This window comes from Equus caballus, chromosome 9 (assembly GCF_041296265.1).
Source record: "Equus caballus isolate H_3958 breed thoroughbred chromosome 9, TB-T2T, whole genome shotgun sequence".
NCBI lineage: Eukaryota > Metazoa > Chordata > Mammalia > Perissodactyla > Equidae > Equus > Equus caballus.
Genome location: NC_091692.1, coordinates 97884420 through 97900967, shown reverse-complemented (window position 1 = coordinate 97900967; position 16548 = coordinate 97884420). Strand labels below are relative to the sequence as shown.

Sequence of the window (16548 nt, the reverse complement as noted above, 5' to 3'; positions counted from 1 at the left end):
GCACTGCGAACTTCCTGCTTTGCTCTCTCTCTCTCTCCCTGTCTGTCTCCGTCGCCTGTCTGCGGGAAGAGGGGAGGACGCCTGGGCCTCCTTCCCCGGGCTGGTGAGCACGGTGGGGCCAGGCTGCGCTCGCTGCCCTGAGTGCCCTGGGCGGGTGCACGCTCTCTCCCTCGGCCGGGCTGTGACCTCTGTCCTCCCTCGAACCCCCCGCACCGCGCTGTCGGAGTGAACTGTGGTGGTGCCGTGTCATGTGAAGGCCTGGCGGCTTGCTCCGTGCTCACCGCTCTCTCTGGTTCTCTCCCTCTCTCTGCCGCGGCCACAGAGGCTGGCTGAGCAGCAGCGGGCAGAGGAGCGGGAGCGACTGGCCGAGGTGGAGGCCGCACTAGAGAAGCAGCGGCAGCTGGCCGAAGCACACGCCCAGGCGAAGGCACAGGCAGAGCAGGAGGCACAGGAGCTGCAGCGGCGCATGCAGGAGGAGGTGGCCCGGCGGGAAGAGGCAGCGGTGGATGCGCAGCAGCAGAAGCGCAGCATCCAGGAGGAGCTGCAGCACCTGCGGCAGAGCTCGGAGGCAGAGATCCAGGCCAAGGCTCGGCAGGTGGAGGCAGCTGAACGCAGCCGGCTGCGCATCGAGGAGGAGATCCGTGTGGTGCGCCTGCAGCTGGAGGCAACTGAGCGCCAGCGCGGTGGGGCTGAGGGTGAACTACAGGCACTGCGTGCGCGGGCAGAGGAGGCCGAGGCACAGAAGCGGCAGGCGCAGGAAGAGGCAGAGCGCTTGCGGCGGCAGGTGCAAGATGAGACCCAGCGCAAGCGGCAGGCAGAGGCGGAGCTGGCCGTGCGTGTGAAGGCTGAGGCCGAGGCGGCTCGCGAGAAGCAGCGGGCCCTGCAGGCACTGGAGGAGTTTCGCCTGCAGGCTGAGGAAGCAGAGCGACGTCTGCGGCAGGCCGAGGCGGAGCGGGCACGCCAGGTACAAGTGGCCCTGGAGACGGCACAGCGCAGCGCGGAGGTGGAACTACAGAGCAAGCGCGCCTCCTTTGCGGAGAAGACGGCGCAGCTGGAGCGCACCCTGCAGGAGGAGCACGTGGCTGTGGCGCAGCTGCGGGAGGAGGCCGAGCGGCGGGCGCAGCAGCAGGCTGAGGCCGAGCGCGCCCGCGAGGAGGCTGAGCGGGAACTGGAGCGCTGGCAGCTGAAGGCCAATGAGGCACTGCGGCTGCGGCTGCAAGCGGAGGAGGTGGCGCAGCAGAAGAGCCTGGCCCAGGCCGAGGCAGAGAAGCAGAAGGAGGAGGCAGAGCGGGAGGCACGGCGGCGAGGCAAGGCGGAGGAGCAGGCTGTGCGGCAGCGGGAGCTAGCAGAGCAGGAGCTGGAGAAGCAGCGGCAGCTGGCAGAGGGCACCGCGCAGCAGCGCCTGGCAGCAGAGCAGGAGCTGATCCGGCTGCGGGCTGAGACAGAGCAGGGGGAGCAGCAGCGGCAGCTGCTGGAGGAGGAGTTGGCGCGGCTGCAACATGAGGCGGCCGCGGCCACGCAGAAGCGCCAGGAGCTGGAAGCTGAGCTGGCCAAGGTGCGGGCCGAGATGGAGGTGCTGCTAGCTAGCAAGGCGCGGGCCGAGGAGGAGTCGCGCTCCACCAGCGAGAAGTCCAAGCAGAGGCTGGAAGCTGAGGCCAGTCGGTTCCGTGAGCTGGCCGAGGAAGCCGCCCGCCTGCGCGCCCTGGCCGAGGAAGCCAAGCGTCAGCGGCAGCTGGCTGAGGAGGACGCAGCGCGGCAGCGGGCAGAGGCGGAGCGGGTGCTTGCCGAGAAGCTAGCTGCCATTGGCGAGGCCACACGGCTCAAGACTGAGGCGGAGATCGCGCTGAAGGAGAAGGAGGCGGAGAATGAGCGCTTGCGGCGGCTGGCAGAGGATGAGGCCTTCCAGCGGCGGCGGTTAGAGGAGCAGGCGGCCCAGCACAAGGCTGACATCGAGGAGCGGCTGGCACAGCTGCGCAAGGCATCGGAGAGTGAGCTGGAGCGGCAGAAAGGGCTGGTGGAAGATACGCTGCGGCAGCGGCGGCAGGTGGAGGAGGAGATCCTGGCCCTCAAGGTGAGCTTCGAGAAGGCAGCTGCCGGCAAGGCAGAGCTGGAGCTAGAGCTGGGGCGCATCCGCAGCAATGCCGAGGACACGCTGCGCAGCAAGGAGCAGGCGGAGCTGGAGGCCATGCGGCAGCGGCAGCTGGCAGCCGAGGAGGAGCAGCGGCGCCGTGAGGCTGAGGAGCGTGTGCAGAAGAGCCTGGCGGCTGAGGAGGAGGCTGCGCGGCAGCGTAAGGCTGCGCTGGAGGAGGTGGAGCGGCTCAAAGCCAAGGTGGAGGAGGCACGGCGCCTGCGTGAGCGAGCAGAGCAGGAGTCTGCGCGGCAGCTGCAGCTGGCTCAGGACGCTGCCCAGAAGCGGCTGCAGGCGGAGGAGAAGGCTCACGCCTTTGCAGTGCAGCAAAAGGAGCAGGAGCTGCAGCAGACGCTCCAGCAAGAACAGAGCATGCTGGAGCGGCTGCGTGGCGAGGCAGAGGCGGCACGGCGGGCGGCCGAGGAGGCAGAGGAGGCGCGGGAGCGGGCCGAGAGGGAGGCAGCACAGTCTCGGCGGCAGGTGGAGGAGGCAGAGCGGCTGAAGCAGTCAGCAGAGGAGCAGGCGCAGGCGCAGGCGCAGGCACAGGCCGCCGCAGAGAAGCTGCGCAAGGAAGCTGAGCAGGAGGCGGCGCGGCGGGCACAGGCAGAGCAGGCGGCCTTGCGGCAGAAGCAGGCGGCCGACGCGGAGATGGAGAAGCACAAGAAGTTTGCTGAGCAGACACTGCGGCAGAAGGCGCAGGTGGAACAGGAGCTGACGACGCTGCGGCTGCAGTTGGAGGAGACTGACCACCAGAAAAGCATCTTGGACGAGGAGCTGCAGCGGCTGAAGGCGGAGGTGACAGAGGCAGCCCGCCAGCGCAGCCAGGTGGAGGAGGAGCTCTTCTCTCTGCGCGTGCAGATGGAGGAGCTGGGCAAGCTCAAGGCACGCATTGAGGCGGAGAACCGTGCGCTCATCCTGCGCGACAAGGACAACACACAGCGCGTCCTGCAGGAGGAGGCTGAGAAGATGAAGCACGTGGCAGAGGAGGCTGCGCGTCTGAGTGTGGCAGCCCAGGAGGCGGCACGGCTGCGGGAGCTGGCCGAGGAGGACCTGGCACAGCAGCGGGCCCTGGCCGAGAAGATGCTCAAGGAGAAGATGCAGGCGGTGCAGGAGGCCACACGGCTCAAGGCCGAGGCCGAGCTGCTGCAGCAGCAGAAGGAGCTTGCACAAGAGCAGGCCCGGCGGCTGCAGGAGGACAAGGAGCAGATGGCACAGCAGCTGGAGCAGGAGACTCAGGGCTTCCAGCGGACACTGGAGGCAGAGCGACAGCGGCAGCTGGAGATGAGCGCCGAGGCTGAGCGCCTCAAGCTGCGAGTGGCTGAGATGAGCCGGGCCCAGGCCCGGGCTGAGGAGGACGCCCAGCGCTTCCGGAAGCAAGCTGAGGAGATAGGCGAGAAGCTGCACCGCACTGAGCTCGCCACGCAGGAGAAGGTGACGCTGGTGCAGACGCTCGAGATCCAGAGGCAGCAGAGTGACCACGACGCTGAGCGCCTGCGGCAGGCTATCGCCGAGCTGGAGCGTGAGAAGGAGAAGCTCAAGCAGGAGGCCAAGTTGCTGCAGCTCAAGTCTGAGGAGGTACCAGCTCTCTCTCCACACGCGAGTGGGCAGGCTCGAGGGGGGAGGGTCTGCTCTTGGATAGGGCAGCGGGGGTTCCCAAGGTCCCCAATGTCCCTGACTGCTCCCTGCCCCCTTTACAGATGCAAACAGTACAGCAGGAGCAGCTGCTGCAGGAGACGCAGGCCCTGCAGCAGAGCTTCCTCTCCGAGAAGGACACCTTGTTGCAGCGGGAGCGCTTCATCGAGCAGGAGAAGGCCAAGCTAGAGCAGCTCTTCCAGGACGAGGTGGCCAAGGCGCAGAAGCTGCGTGAAGAGCAGCAGCGGCAGCAGAAGCAGATGGAGGAGGAGAAGCAGCAGCTGGTGGCCAGCATGGAGGAGGCCCGGCAGCGGCAGCGGGAGGCCGAGGAGGGGGTGCGACGCAAGCAAGAGGAGCTGCAGCGCCTGGAGCAGCAGCGGCAGCAGCAGGAGAAGCTGCTGGCGGAGGAGAACCAGAGGCTGCGTGAGCGGCTGCAGCGCCTGGAGGAGGAGCACCGGGCTGCACTGGCACATTCGGAGGAGATTGCTGCCTCTCAGGCCACTGCTGTCAAAGCCCTGCCCAATGGCCGGGACGCCCCCGACGGCCCAGCCACAGAGGCGGAGCCTGAGCATGCTTTTGACGGCTTGCGGCAGAAGGTGCCAGCCCAGCGGCTGCAGGAGGTGGGCATCCTGAGCACGGAGGAGCTGCAGCGGCTGGTGCAGGGCCGCACCACGGTGGCCGAGCTCGCGCAGCGGGAGGATGTGCGCCGCTACCTGCAGGGCCGCAGCAGTATTGCTGGGCTGCTGCTGAAGCCTGCCAACGAGAAGCTGAGCATCTACACAGCCCTGCGGAGGCAGCTGCTGAGCCCGGGCACAGCGCTCATCCTGCTCGAGGCCCAGGCGGCCTCAGGCTTCCTCCTGGACCCTGTGCAGAACCGACGGCTGACGGTCAATGAGGCCGTGAAGGAGGGCGTTGTGGGCCCTGAGCTACACCACAAGCTGCTGTCGGCCGAGCGTGCCGTCACCGGCTATAAGGATCCCTACACCGGGGAGCAGATCTCCCTCTTCCAGGCCATGAAGAAGGACCTCATCGTGAGGGACCACGGCATCCGCCTGCTGGAGGCCCAGATCGCCACGGGCGGCGTCATCGACCCCGTGCACAGCCACCGCGTGCCCGTGGAGGTGGCCTACCAGCGCGGCTACTTCGACGAGGAGATGAACCGTGTGCTGGCGGACCCGAGCGACGACACCAAGGGCTTCTTCGACCCCAACACGCACGAGAACCTCACCTACCTGCAGCTGCTGGAGCGCTGCGTGGAGGACCCCGAGACGGGCCTGCGCCTCCTGCCACTCACAGATCAGGCTGCCAAGGGCGGTGAGCTCGTCTACACCGACTCTGAGGCCCGGGACGTGTTCGAGAAAGCCACCGTGTCCGCGCCATTTGGCAAGTTCCAGGGCAAGACAGTGACCATCTGGGAGCTCATCAACTCTGAGTATTTCACAGCTGAGCAGCGGCGCGACCTCCTGCGGCAGTTCCGCACGGGCAAGGTCACCGTGGAGAAGATCATCAAGATTGTCATCACGGTGGTCGAGGAGCACGAACAGAAGAGCCAGCTCTGCTTTGAGGGCCTGCGTGCCCTGGTGCCCGCTGCCGAGCTGCTCGAGAGCGGGGTCATCGACCACAACCTCTACCGCCAGCTGCAGCGGGGCGAGCGCTCGGTGCGAGAGGTAGCCGAGGTGGATGCCGTGCGTCAGGCCCTGCGGGGCACCAATGTCATCGCAGGCGTGTGGCTGGAGGAGGCAGGGCAGAAGCTGAGCATCTACGAGGCCCTCAAGAAAGACCTGCTACAACCAGAGGTGGCCGTGGCCCTGCTGGAGGCCCAGGCCGGCACAGGGCACATCATCGACCCTGCCACGAGCGCCCGGCTGACTGTGGACGAGGCAGTGCGCTCCGGCCTGGTGGGGCCCGAGCTGCACGAGAAGCTGCTGTCAGCTGAGAAGGCCGTGACGGGCTATAAGGACCCCTACTCAGGGAAAAGCGTCTCTCTGTTCCAGGCCCTGAAGAAGGGACTCATCCCCAAGGAGCAGGGTCTGCGTCTGCTGGATGCCCAACTGTCCACAGGCGGCATCGTGGACCCCAGCAAGAGCCACCGTGTGCCCCTGGACGTTGCCTATGCCCGGGGCTACTTAGACAAGGAGACCAGCAAAGCCTTGTCAGCACCCAGGGATGATGCCAAGACCTACTACGACCCCAGTGTGTGTGAGCCGGTCACCTATGGCCAGCTCCAGCAGCAGTGCCGGCCTGACCAGCTGACGGGGCTGAGCCTGCTGCCAGTCTCAGAGAAGGCTGCACGGGCCCGTCAGGAGGAGCTCTACTCCGAGCTCCAGGCCCGGGAGACCTTTCAGAAGGCCACTGTCGAGGTCCCCGTGGGCAGCTTCAAGGGCAGGACGGTGACAGTGTGGGAGCTCATTAGCTCCGAGTACTTCACGGAGGAGCAGAGGAAGGAGCTGCTGCGGCAGTTCCGCACGGGCAAGGTCACCGTGGAGAAGATCATCAAGATCCTCATCACCATTGTCGAGGAGGTGGAGACCGTGCGGCAGGAGAGGCTCTCCTTCAGTGGGCTCCGTGCCCCGGTGCCAGCCAGTGAGCTCCTGGCCTCCAGGGTCCTCAGCAAGGCCCAGTTTGAGCAGCTCAAAGATGGCAGGACATCGGTCAAGGACCTGTCGGAGGTGGACTCCGTGCGGACGCTCCTGCAGGGCAGTGGCTGCCTTGCTGGCATCTACCTGGAGGAGTCTAAGGAGAAGGTGACCATCTATGAGGCCATGCGGCGGGGCCTCCTCAGGCCCAGCACGGCCACTCTCCTGCTTGAAGCCCAGGCAGCTACCGGCTTTCTGGTGGACCCTGTGCGCAATCAGCGCCTGTATGTCCATGAGGCCGTGAAGGCTGGCATTGTGGGCCCTGAGCTGCATGAGAAGCTGCTGTCAGCCGAGAAAGCCGTGACAGGCTACAAGGACCCTTACTCAGGCACAACCATCTCCCTCTTCCAGGCCATGAAGAAGGGCCTCGTAGTCAGGGACCACGCCATCCGCCTGCTGGAGGCCCAGATCGCCACGGGCGGCATCATCGACCCCGTGCACAGCCACCGCGTGCCCGTGGAGGTGGCCTACCAGCGCGGCTACTTCGACGAGGAGATGAACCACGTGCTGGCGGACCCGAGCGACGACACCAAGGGCTTCTTCGACCCCAACACGCACGAGAACCTCACCTACCTGCAGCTGCTGGAGCGCTGCGTGGAGGACCCCGAGACGGGCCTGCGCCTCCTGCCGCTCAAAGGGGCAGAGAAGGTGGAGGTGGTGGAGACCACGCAGGTGTACACCGAGGAGGAGACCCGGAGGGCGTTCGAGGAGACGCAGATCGACATCCCTGGCGGCGGCAGCCATGGTGGCTCCACTATGTCCCTGTGGGAGGTGATGCAGTCAGACCTGATCCCCGAGGAGCAGCGGGCCCGGCTGATGGCCGACTTCCAGGCCGGCCGGGTGACCAAGGAGCGCATGATCATCATCATCATCGAGATCATCGAGAAGACCGAGATCATTCGCCAGCAGAACCTGGCTTCCTACGATTACATCCGCCGCCGCCTCACCGCTGAGGACCTGTACGAGGCCCGGGTCATCTCCCGAGAGACCTACAGCCTGCTCCGGGAGGGCGCCAAGAGCCTCCGCGAGGTGCTCGAGGCGGAGTCTGCCTGGCGCTACCTCTACGGCACAGGCTGTGTGGCCGGCGTCTATGTGCCCGGCTCCAGGCAGACACTGACCATCTACCAGGCCCTCAAGAAGGGGCTGCTGAGTGCCGAGGTGGCCCGCTTACTGCTGGAGGCACAGGCAGCCACAGGCTTCCTGCTGGACCCGGTGAAGGGCGAGCGGCTGACGGTAGATGAAGCCGTGCGGAAGGGCCTGGTGGGCCCTGAGCTGCACGACCGGCTGCTCTCAGCTGAGCGGGCCGTGACCGGCTACCGCGACCCCTACACGGAGCAGACTATCTCGCTCTTCCAGGCCATGAAGAAGGAGCTGATCCCTGCTGAGGAGGCCCTGCGGCTGCTGGATGCCCAGCTGGCCACAGGCGGCATTGTGGACCCACGTCTGGGCTTCCATCTCCCGCTGGAAGTGGCCTACCAGCGCGGCTACCTCAACAAGGACACGCACGACCAGCTGTCGGAGCCCAGCGAGGTGCGCAGCTACCTGGACCCCTCCACGGATGAGCGCCTCAGCTACACGCAGCTGCTCAAGCGGTGCCGTCGCGACGAGAACAGCGGCCAGCTGCTCCTGCCGCTCTCGGACGCCCGCAAGCTGACCTTCCGTGGCCTGCGCAAGCAGATCACAGTGGAGGAGCTGGTGCGTTCTCAGGTCATGGATGAGGCCACGGCGCTGCAGCTTCAGGAGGGCCTCACCTCCATTGAGGAGGTCTCTAAGAGCCTGCAGAAGTTCCTCGAGGGCACTAGCTGCATTGCCGGCGTCTTCGTCGATTCCACCAAGGAGCGGCTGTCGGTGTACCAGGCCATGAAGAAGGGCATCATCCGCCCCGGCACGGCCTTTGAGCTCCTGGAGGCACAGGCGGCCACTGGCTATGTCATCGACCCCATCAAGGGGCTCAAGCTGACCGTGGAGGAAGCCGTGCGCATGGGCATCGTGGGCCCCGAGTTCAAGGACAAGCTGCTATCGGCAGAACGCGCCGTCACCGGCTATAAGGATCCGTACTCCGGGAAGCTCATCTCCCTTTTCCAGGCCATGAAGAAGGGCCTGATCCTGAAGGACCACGGCATCCGCCTGCTGGAGGCCCAGATCGCCACGGGTGGCATCATTGACCCCGAGGAGAGCCACCGGCTGCCCGTGGAAGTGGCCTACAAGCGAGGCCTCTTTGACGAGGAGATGAACGAGATCCTCACTGACCCCTCGGATGACACCAAGGGCTTCTTTGACCCCAACACGGAGGAGAACCTCACCTACCTACAGCTGATGGAGCGCTGCATCACCGACCCTCAGACGGGCCTGTGCCTCTTGCCACTGAAGGAGAAGAAGCGGGAGCGGAAGACGTCTTCCAAGTCCTCAGTGCGCAAGCGCCGCGTGGTGATCGTGGACCCTGAGACGGGCAAGGAGATGTCAGTGTACGAGGCCTACCGCAAGGGCCTCATTGACCACCAGACGTACCTGGAGCTGTCTGAGCAGGAGTGTGAGTGGGAGGAGATCACCATCTCCTCCTCGGACGGTGTGGTCAAGTCCATGATCATTGACCGCCGCTCAGGCCGCCAGTACGACATCGATGAGGCCATCGCCAAAAACCTCATCGACCGCTCTGCGCTAGACCAGTACCGCGCCGGCACACTCTCCATCACCGAGTTCGCCGACATGCTCTCGGGCAACGCCAGTGGCTTCCGCTCCCGCTCTTCCTCTGTGGGGTCCTCCTCCTCCTACCCCATCAGCCCTGCCGTCACCAGGACCCCGCTGGCCTCCTGGTCTGACCCCACCGAGGAAACGGGCCCTGTGGCTGGCATCCTGGACACGGAGACACTGGAGAAGGTGTCCATCACGGAGGCCATGCACCGCAACCTGGTGGACAATATCACCGGGCAGCGGCTGCTGGAGGCACAGGCCTGCACCGGCGGCATCATCGACCCCAACACCGGCGAGCGCTTCCCTGTCACCGATGCCGTCAACAAGGGCCTGGTGGACAAGATCATGGTGGACCGCATCAACCTGGCCCAGAAGGCCTTCCTTGGCTTCGAGGACCCGCGCACCAAGACCAAGATGTCGGCCGCCCAGGCCCTGAAGAAGGGCTGGCTCTACTACGAGGCCGGCCAGCGCTTCCTGGAGGTGCAGTACCTGACGGGTGGCCTGATTGAGCCCGATGTACCAGGCCGCGTGCCCCTCGACGAGGCCCTGCAGCGCGGCACGGTGGACGCCCGCACCGCCCAGAAGCTGCGAGACGTTGGCGCGCACTCCAAGTACCTCACCTGCCCCAAGACGAAGCTCAAGATCTCCTACAAGGACGCACTGGACCGCAGCATGGTGGAGGAGGGCACGGGGCTGCGGCTGCTGGAGGCCGCTGCCCAGTCCAGCAAGGGCTACTACAGCCCTTACAGCGTCAGCGGCTCCGGCTCCACGGCTGGCTCGCGCACCGGCTCGCGCACGGGCTCCCGGGCTGGCTCTCGCCGTGGCAGTTTTGACGCCACTGGCTCCGGCTTCTCCATGACCTTCTCCTCCTCCTCTTACTCCTCCTCAGGGTATGGCCGCCGCTATGCCTCGGGCCCCACGTCCTCCCTGGGAGGCCCTGAGTCTGCTGTGGCCTGACTCCCTGCCTGCACCCCGCCTCCTGCTCTGCATGTGGCCAGGCTCCCCGCCCAGGCGCTGGGGTCTTTCTTTAATGTTTAAAGGTGTCTTCTTCCCAAGCGGTGCCTAAACTTTAACCAAAAAGACCAGACTAATATATTAATGTATGTCTGCTGTCCAGACAGCCTGTTTCTTGGGGGACAGGGCTGGTCCAGCGCCACTGACCACCTCACCCCAGGTCTCCCTTAGTTCTCTCTTCCTGCCACTCACCACAGCCAGGTGCCTTGGAGGGTCCAGAGCCGGGCCCCCAACCCAGCCCTCCCTTCTTCCAGGAGGGTTCCGTCTGGGCGAGGTTCCCCTGCAGCCCTGTAGGCGGGCCCCACATAACACCCAATCACCAATCCTAGCTGCTCGAGGCAGCGGGGGTTAGCCCCGTTCCTACTGGGGCCCTCAGGGTGGGCATTTTCTCCTGTCTGTTTCCAGAACTGACCTGCTCGCTCAGTGGGCCTTGCTGGGAAGGGAGGGGGTCCTGGGTTAGCCATCTCTTCCAGCCTGCCCAGAGAAGTCCCTTTCCCGTGGGAAGGTGAGTCCAGTCTGCAGCACCAGCTGGTCTGGGCCAGGCCCCAGCCTGTTCCTGGCTCCCGCCAGGCTCCTACACAGATGCAGGCTCTGTTCCCAGTTCCCAGCCCCTGACACTCTCTCCCAAGACCCCAGGCCTCTGGCTTCAGCCTTCCAGCCTCAGCTCCCTAGTAAGTGCCTTCTGTGTCTTCCCTTGCACCCCAGGCCCCAAGGACCCAGACCTGGGGTGGGAGACAGACCTTCCCAGTGAGAGGCTCGCTACTGGCCCAGCTCTCGGGCATGCCAGCCCCGGGCTAGGCTCGGTTTGGCTGAGCTTTCTGCTGGGCTCTTCTCCCCCATGGGCCCGGTGGCCCCTGGAGCCTGTGGAACCCCACCCTGGGGTGCTGCCTGCCTGTCTCTGCCAGGGAGCCTCAGCCCCTTCGTTGAGCCTGGGGACACCAGCAGGGCTGTCTGTGCTGACCTGGGCAGCCCAGCCTGGTGTGGCCCCCTCCTGTTCCATCCAGCCCCTGGCCTTGGTGGCTTCCACCCCCGCCTCCACCCTCTGACTGAGCTTTGCATGTTCCACTAACCCAGGCAGGCGGCGAGTGGAGGTGCCGGGCTTCCAGCTGCCTCTGTGAGGGCAGAACACTAACCTGACCATGGGCGGGCCTGCGGTGCTCGCCCCAATAAAAGCAATTCCAACTTTCCCTTGGGTCTTGCCTCACTTTCTTGTCTTGGGCTCAGGGATGCGTTGGGGTAGGGTGGATACTGCAGCCCCAGGCGCTGAGCTTGGCCACTGTGTCCTGGTCAGGGGCAGAGGAGCGGGGCCTCGGTAAAGATGCCGGCCTGGGGCTGCACGTCTCAGGCGAGAGAAACCCAGACTGAGTGGCCCTGAGCAGAGGGCGAGGCGGCGGGAAGGGTAGACCAAGCGAGGCCGGGCCAGCTGGGGCCCACTGCTGGACGTCCCCCAGCCCCTGTATCAGTCCAGGTGATGACCTGTCACCATGCCCAGTGCCTCGGGCTCAGTTTGTGACTGGTGCTCCCCTCTGAGGTGGCAGTCTTAAATGCCCCGTATCAGTCAGTCACAGGCTGTGTCCCCCCACCGTGTGGAGGGGGCAGTGTGGCCCCCTGGCGAAGTCGGTTCTTGTCAGCCAGGGGTCACCCTCCAGGAAAGGATGCAGTTGAGAGCCTGAGCGCCAGGCAGTGGCTGAAGTGCCAGCAGCTCTGCCGCGGTCCGCTGGCTCCTCACATCCGGTTTATTACAGCTTTTCCAGGATGTTTGCTGGGAAAACTTACAAGAAGCAGGGGAGCGGGGCAAACTGCAGCCCCCCCGAGCGGCTTGCCGTGACGCCATGACGATGCTCATCTCCCTGCTGTGCTGGGGGGGCGGTGACCCAGACCCTCGTCCTTGGGGTTCTGAGTCCTGGTTGCCACATCCTTGTCGGGCTCTGCTCTCCTTACAGTTAAAACCGAGCATAGAAATACTGAGGTGCCCCAGGGCAGCAGCCTGCCTCCACGTGACACGCAGGGTCGTCTCTGCCAAGATGGTGGCCGCCTGGCCTGCTGGTCTGCTGGAGCAAGGAGCCGCCGTGGCCACGTGGCAGCCGTAGCTGTAAATTCAGTGGGACACTTCATCGCTGTGTCCCAGGTGGCAATGTTTTCCTTCTGGAGACCAGGACCGTTAAGCTCTCACAGCCTAAAGTGGCAGGGACAAGCAGCACACGTTCGTCAGCGGGTCACTGGGGGTACGGTGGGTGGGCCACTGTGACGGAGCAGGGGAGTTGGCACAGCCCGGGGCAGAGTGGGAAGGTGTATGTTCTCCATCCCACGTGGGTGTGCACCGCTCCTAACCTTCCACCAGATTGGAAAAGAAACCCTTACCAAGTCAAGAGCTACAGACCACTTATCAGAGGCCGTGTTAATCTGTTCTAGAACATTCCATGACAGCACAACAGCTGTACTTAGGGTGACTGTTATGTTTGTGATGTTCCACTGTCAGCCACCACGATCCATTCAGCTACTGCAGGGACCTGAGCAGTGAATTAGAAGGGAAGATGGTGACCCTTGCATTCCTTAAGTGTTTGAGGTGCTGCTAATCTCTGCCACTTCAACCAGGACGCAATGTTTTTTATTTATTGTATTGGCTGGGGAGGGGAGCTGTTTCTAGCGTTTCCATTTGGTCTTAACCACTGCAATAATTTTTTACTCTACAGGCCAAAAAACCAATGTGAGGATTCCGTCAATTGTTAAGTATGTCCATTCCCATTACACTTTCATGGACTGCCCAGTGGTTCTGTGGACCCACTGGGTCCTCTGTGAGAGGGACCCAGACGGGGACTCCATTTATTTCCAGACCCCATGGTCCCTACACAAAACAGGGAGCCCATGTATCAGTGTCTGCTCAGGCCCTGATCTGGGTGTGCACCGTTCCTCAGTGCACAGTTGTCCAGATAAGTGGCCGTAGGTCCTTTTAGAGAAGGCCTCGGGGCATCACAGCTGTCTAGACCTGTAGTGTTCTCAAGGGGACCTAAGAAATCTTTCAGTTTATGACCTCTGGGTCTTAAACGGGCTTAGATAGGGAAGCAGAGCAAGCAGCTGTGTTTTCCATTGAGGCAGCTGATCTCAACCATATCATTCATTTTAACGTTTGGTTCTATATAATAACCGAGTGGTCCTCCAAGTGTGGCCTCCGGACCATGAGCACCAGGACCACCTGGGATCTTGTGAGATGTGAATTCTTGGCCCCACCCCAGACCTATTAAATCAGAAATTCTGGGCTGGGTCCCAGCAATCCATGTTTTAACAAGCCCTAAAGGTGACTGCCACAGGGTTGGGTTTGAGACCTGCTATTGTCAGCAGTCCCCTCGCCAGCCGCCCAGCTCTCTCAGAACACCGTGTTCTGTAAGCTGTCTTCTAACCCTGTGGATCAGGCCTTCTGGCTGCCGTTTCCAACTTGCTGCCTATGTTAGTTTGCTGGGGCCGCCATAACAAATACCAGACTAGGGGCTTAAACAGGACATTTATTTTCTCACAATTCTGGAAGCTAGAAGTCTGAGATCAAATCGTCAGCAGAGTTGGTTTCTCTGAGGCTTCTGCTTGGCGTGTAGACGGCTGTCTCCTTCCTGTGTCCTCACACGGTCATCCCTCTGTGCGTGTGTGTGTCCTCATCTCCTTATAAGGACACCAGTCAGGTTGGATCAGGCCCACCCCAATGACCTCATTTACCTTAATCACCTCTGTAATGACCCCATCTCCAAACACAGTCACATCCTGAGGTCCTGGGGGTTAGGACTCAGCATGTGCATTTGGGGGCGCACAGTTCAGCCCTTAACACTGCCATGGTAATTCTGCCCTTGCCCCTCTACTTAGGCTGCACATGTCACCATGCATCTGTCCTAGCGATTGCGCTGCTGTAGATGGCAGGACTAACAGTATCCACCTGCCACCACAGATAGGCTCCTATGGCCAACTGGCCAGGGGCGTCCTAACTCCAAATCCCCTCTGTGGAGGACGCTTCCCGGGACCACACTTGGCACCCCCGTCTCAGGTCAGCTCCCCAGAAGCTTGAGATGGCGATTCAGGTGCACTTGGTTTACGGAGGGCGAGCCCTCAGGAAAGGGTGACAGACCCAGGCTAGGAAGGGAGAGCAGCGGGGGGGCGAGGGCATGGTTCCAGCTGAAGTCTGGCCACAGCCTGACACCACAGGGGTCTCGGGAGGATGGAGTTCACCTCAGAGGATTTCTCTCCAGCAACAAGAGGTCTGGGCCGCTATCCGCTCACGTCGGTCGGTCACTGGCTGCAGGCGCCCTTGGGATGTGGCAGGTGTCCCCGGGCGTCTCTGAACGCGGCCGCTCTGTCAGCCAGGGCTCTAGCTCAGGGTGCTGGTGTGAGTCTGCAGCCGCTGGGGAGCCGGTCACGCTGACCCCCGAAGGGGATTTGGGTGGGTCACCAACTGATGCACTTAACAATGACGAGTCTACAGAGGCAGCAATAGGACAGACCCAGATTTCCTGAAAACCCCTCCCACTGTAAATCTCCCAAGTAAAACCTAACAAATACCTTCTCGGATACCTGAGATCACAAAAAGGAAAAGGAAATGCTCAGGGGTGAGAAATGAAGCAGGGCTTCAGCGTGCTGGCTGACGCCTCCCTCAGAAGTTCTGATCCTAGAAACCCACAGCCTTGGGTTTAGCAGATCCTAAGGGACAGGAAACAAGGACTTGGACCTGCACAAGCAGAGGCTTAACTTGGATTCTGGATCCTCAACAGGCTACACTCAGGGAAAACATGGACCAGAAAAACCCCACCCATTGGCAAATGGAGACAGAAGAGAAACTCACTGGATTCTGTTTGGGCTCTGCAGGAAACAGCGTCCACTGGGCATTTATTATCTCAGGTCTTCCCCGTTATGTTCTGGAGAACCCCATGCAGAGAAACTAAGTTAACATGATTGATTGACTGATTATGGCCTGGTGCCCGGCAGAAGCCAATGTAATCTTCTCCAGAGGTCTTGCCTCCAAGGCTCACAGAATCTCCAGGGATAAGACCCAGGCTTGCTTCTTCTTTTTTTTTTTTTTTTTTTTTTTTTTTTTAAAGATTTTATTTTTTCCTTTTTCTCCCCAAAGCCCCCCGGTACATAGTTGTGTATTCTTCGTTGTGGGTTCCTCTAGCTGTGGCATGTGGGACGCTGCCTCAGCGTGGTTTGATGAGCAGTGCCATGTCCGCGCCCAGGATTCGAACCAACGAAACACTGGGCCGCCTGCAGCGGAGCGCGCGAACGTAACCACTCGGCCACGGGGCCAGCCCCTTGCTTCTTTTTTTTTCCCTGAGGAACAGCAGCCCTGAGCTAACATCTGCCACCAATCCTCCTCTTTTTTTTCCTGAGGAAGACTGGCCCTGAACTAACATCCATGCCCATCTTCCTCTACTTTATATGTGGGACGCCTGCCACAGGATGGCTTGATAAGCAGTGGTTAGGTCCACACCGGGGATCCGAACTGCCGAACCCTGGGCCACCAAAGTGGAACGTGTGAACTTAACCGCTGTGCCACCTGGCCGGGCCCAAGACCCAGGCTTTCTAACATGATCTCACAATTCAGAATTATAAGACAAATGAAAACAAGCCACTATGAACAAGTTGGCATAAACAAAAGCAGAATTAGAACCCAAAGGAGTTAGGAGGTTGGGATCATTCAGTAAAGATGGCATAGCAAGTCTATTGAAAAGGATTAGGGAGTAAAAGAGGAAATTTTGAATATGAGAAATAAGGTTCCATCTAAAAAGACCACGAGGATTGTAAAAGAATTTAGTAGAACTTCTAGAAATGAAATATATAATAACATTTAAAACTCAATGGATTGGTTAAAAAGCAGGTTAGGTACGGTTAAAGAACAGTAAATTGGAAGATAGATCTGAAGAAATTACTCAGAATTCACCCCAGAGACATAAGAAGAAGGGAACTGTGAAAGTGAGGTTAAGAGATACAGAGCATATAACACAAAATAGTCTAACATTGGTCTAACTGGAGTTCCAGAAGAAGATCCTGGAGGAAATAGAGAATTTTTGAAGAAATAATAGCTGATAATTATTCTCCAAATTGATAAAAAAAACATGAGTCATAATATCCAAGAAGCCCAATAAAATCCAGTCATGGCAAATGAAGCATCCACATCAAAACATATTGTAGCGAAATTACAGAAAACCAAAGACAAAGAGGAAAAATGTTAAAGCAGCCAGAGAGGAGACAGGATGTAGGACACCCACTCTAGGGCGCCATTCAGACTGTTAGCATGCACCTCGCTAGCAGGAGTGGGAGCCTGTTAAAGTGTGGTCAGTGCGTCGGGAGCTTGGACATCACCCTGGAGCTTTTGGAAATGCAGAATCCCGAGGCCTGCCACAGGCCCGCTGAATCAGCATCTGCATTATAACAACACCCCCACATTAATATTGTTTTACTTTTTTTTTTGAC

General features: G+C 61.3%; 1 protein-coding gene across 35 annotated transcripts in view; it reads left to right on the top strand.

Annotated features, from left to right (window-relative positions):
- The window catches only part of PLEC (plectin), a 56529-nt gene extending 45241 nt beyond the window's left edge, over positions 1-11288 (top strand). For 34 of the 35 annotated variants that reach the window (XM_023649171.2, XM_023649168.2, XM_023649166.2 and 31 more), the window contains 2 exons: positions 323-3703; positions 3826-11288. In XM_023649171.2, the coding sequence (XP_023504939.1) occupies positions 323-3703; positions 3826-10044 (9600 nt within the window). In that variant the 3' untranslated portion in view covers positions 10045-11288. The remainder of the gene's footprint in view (positions 1-322; positions 3704-3825) is intronic. The other variant, XM_070222545.1, reaches the window with a different exon arrangement.
- The last annotated feature ends 5260 nt before the right edge of the window (positions 11289-16548 follow it).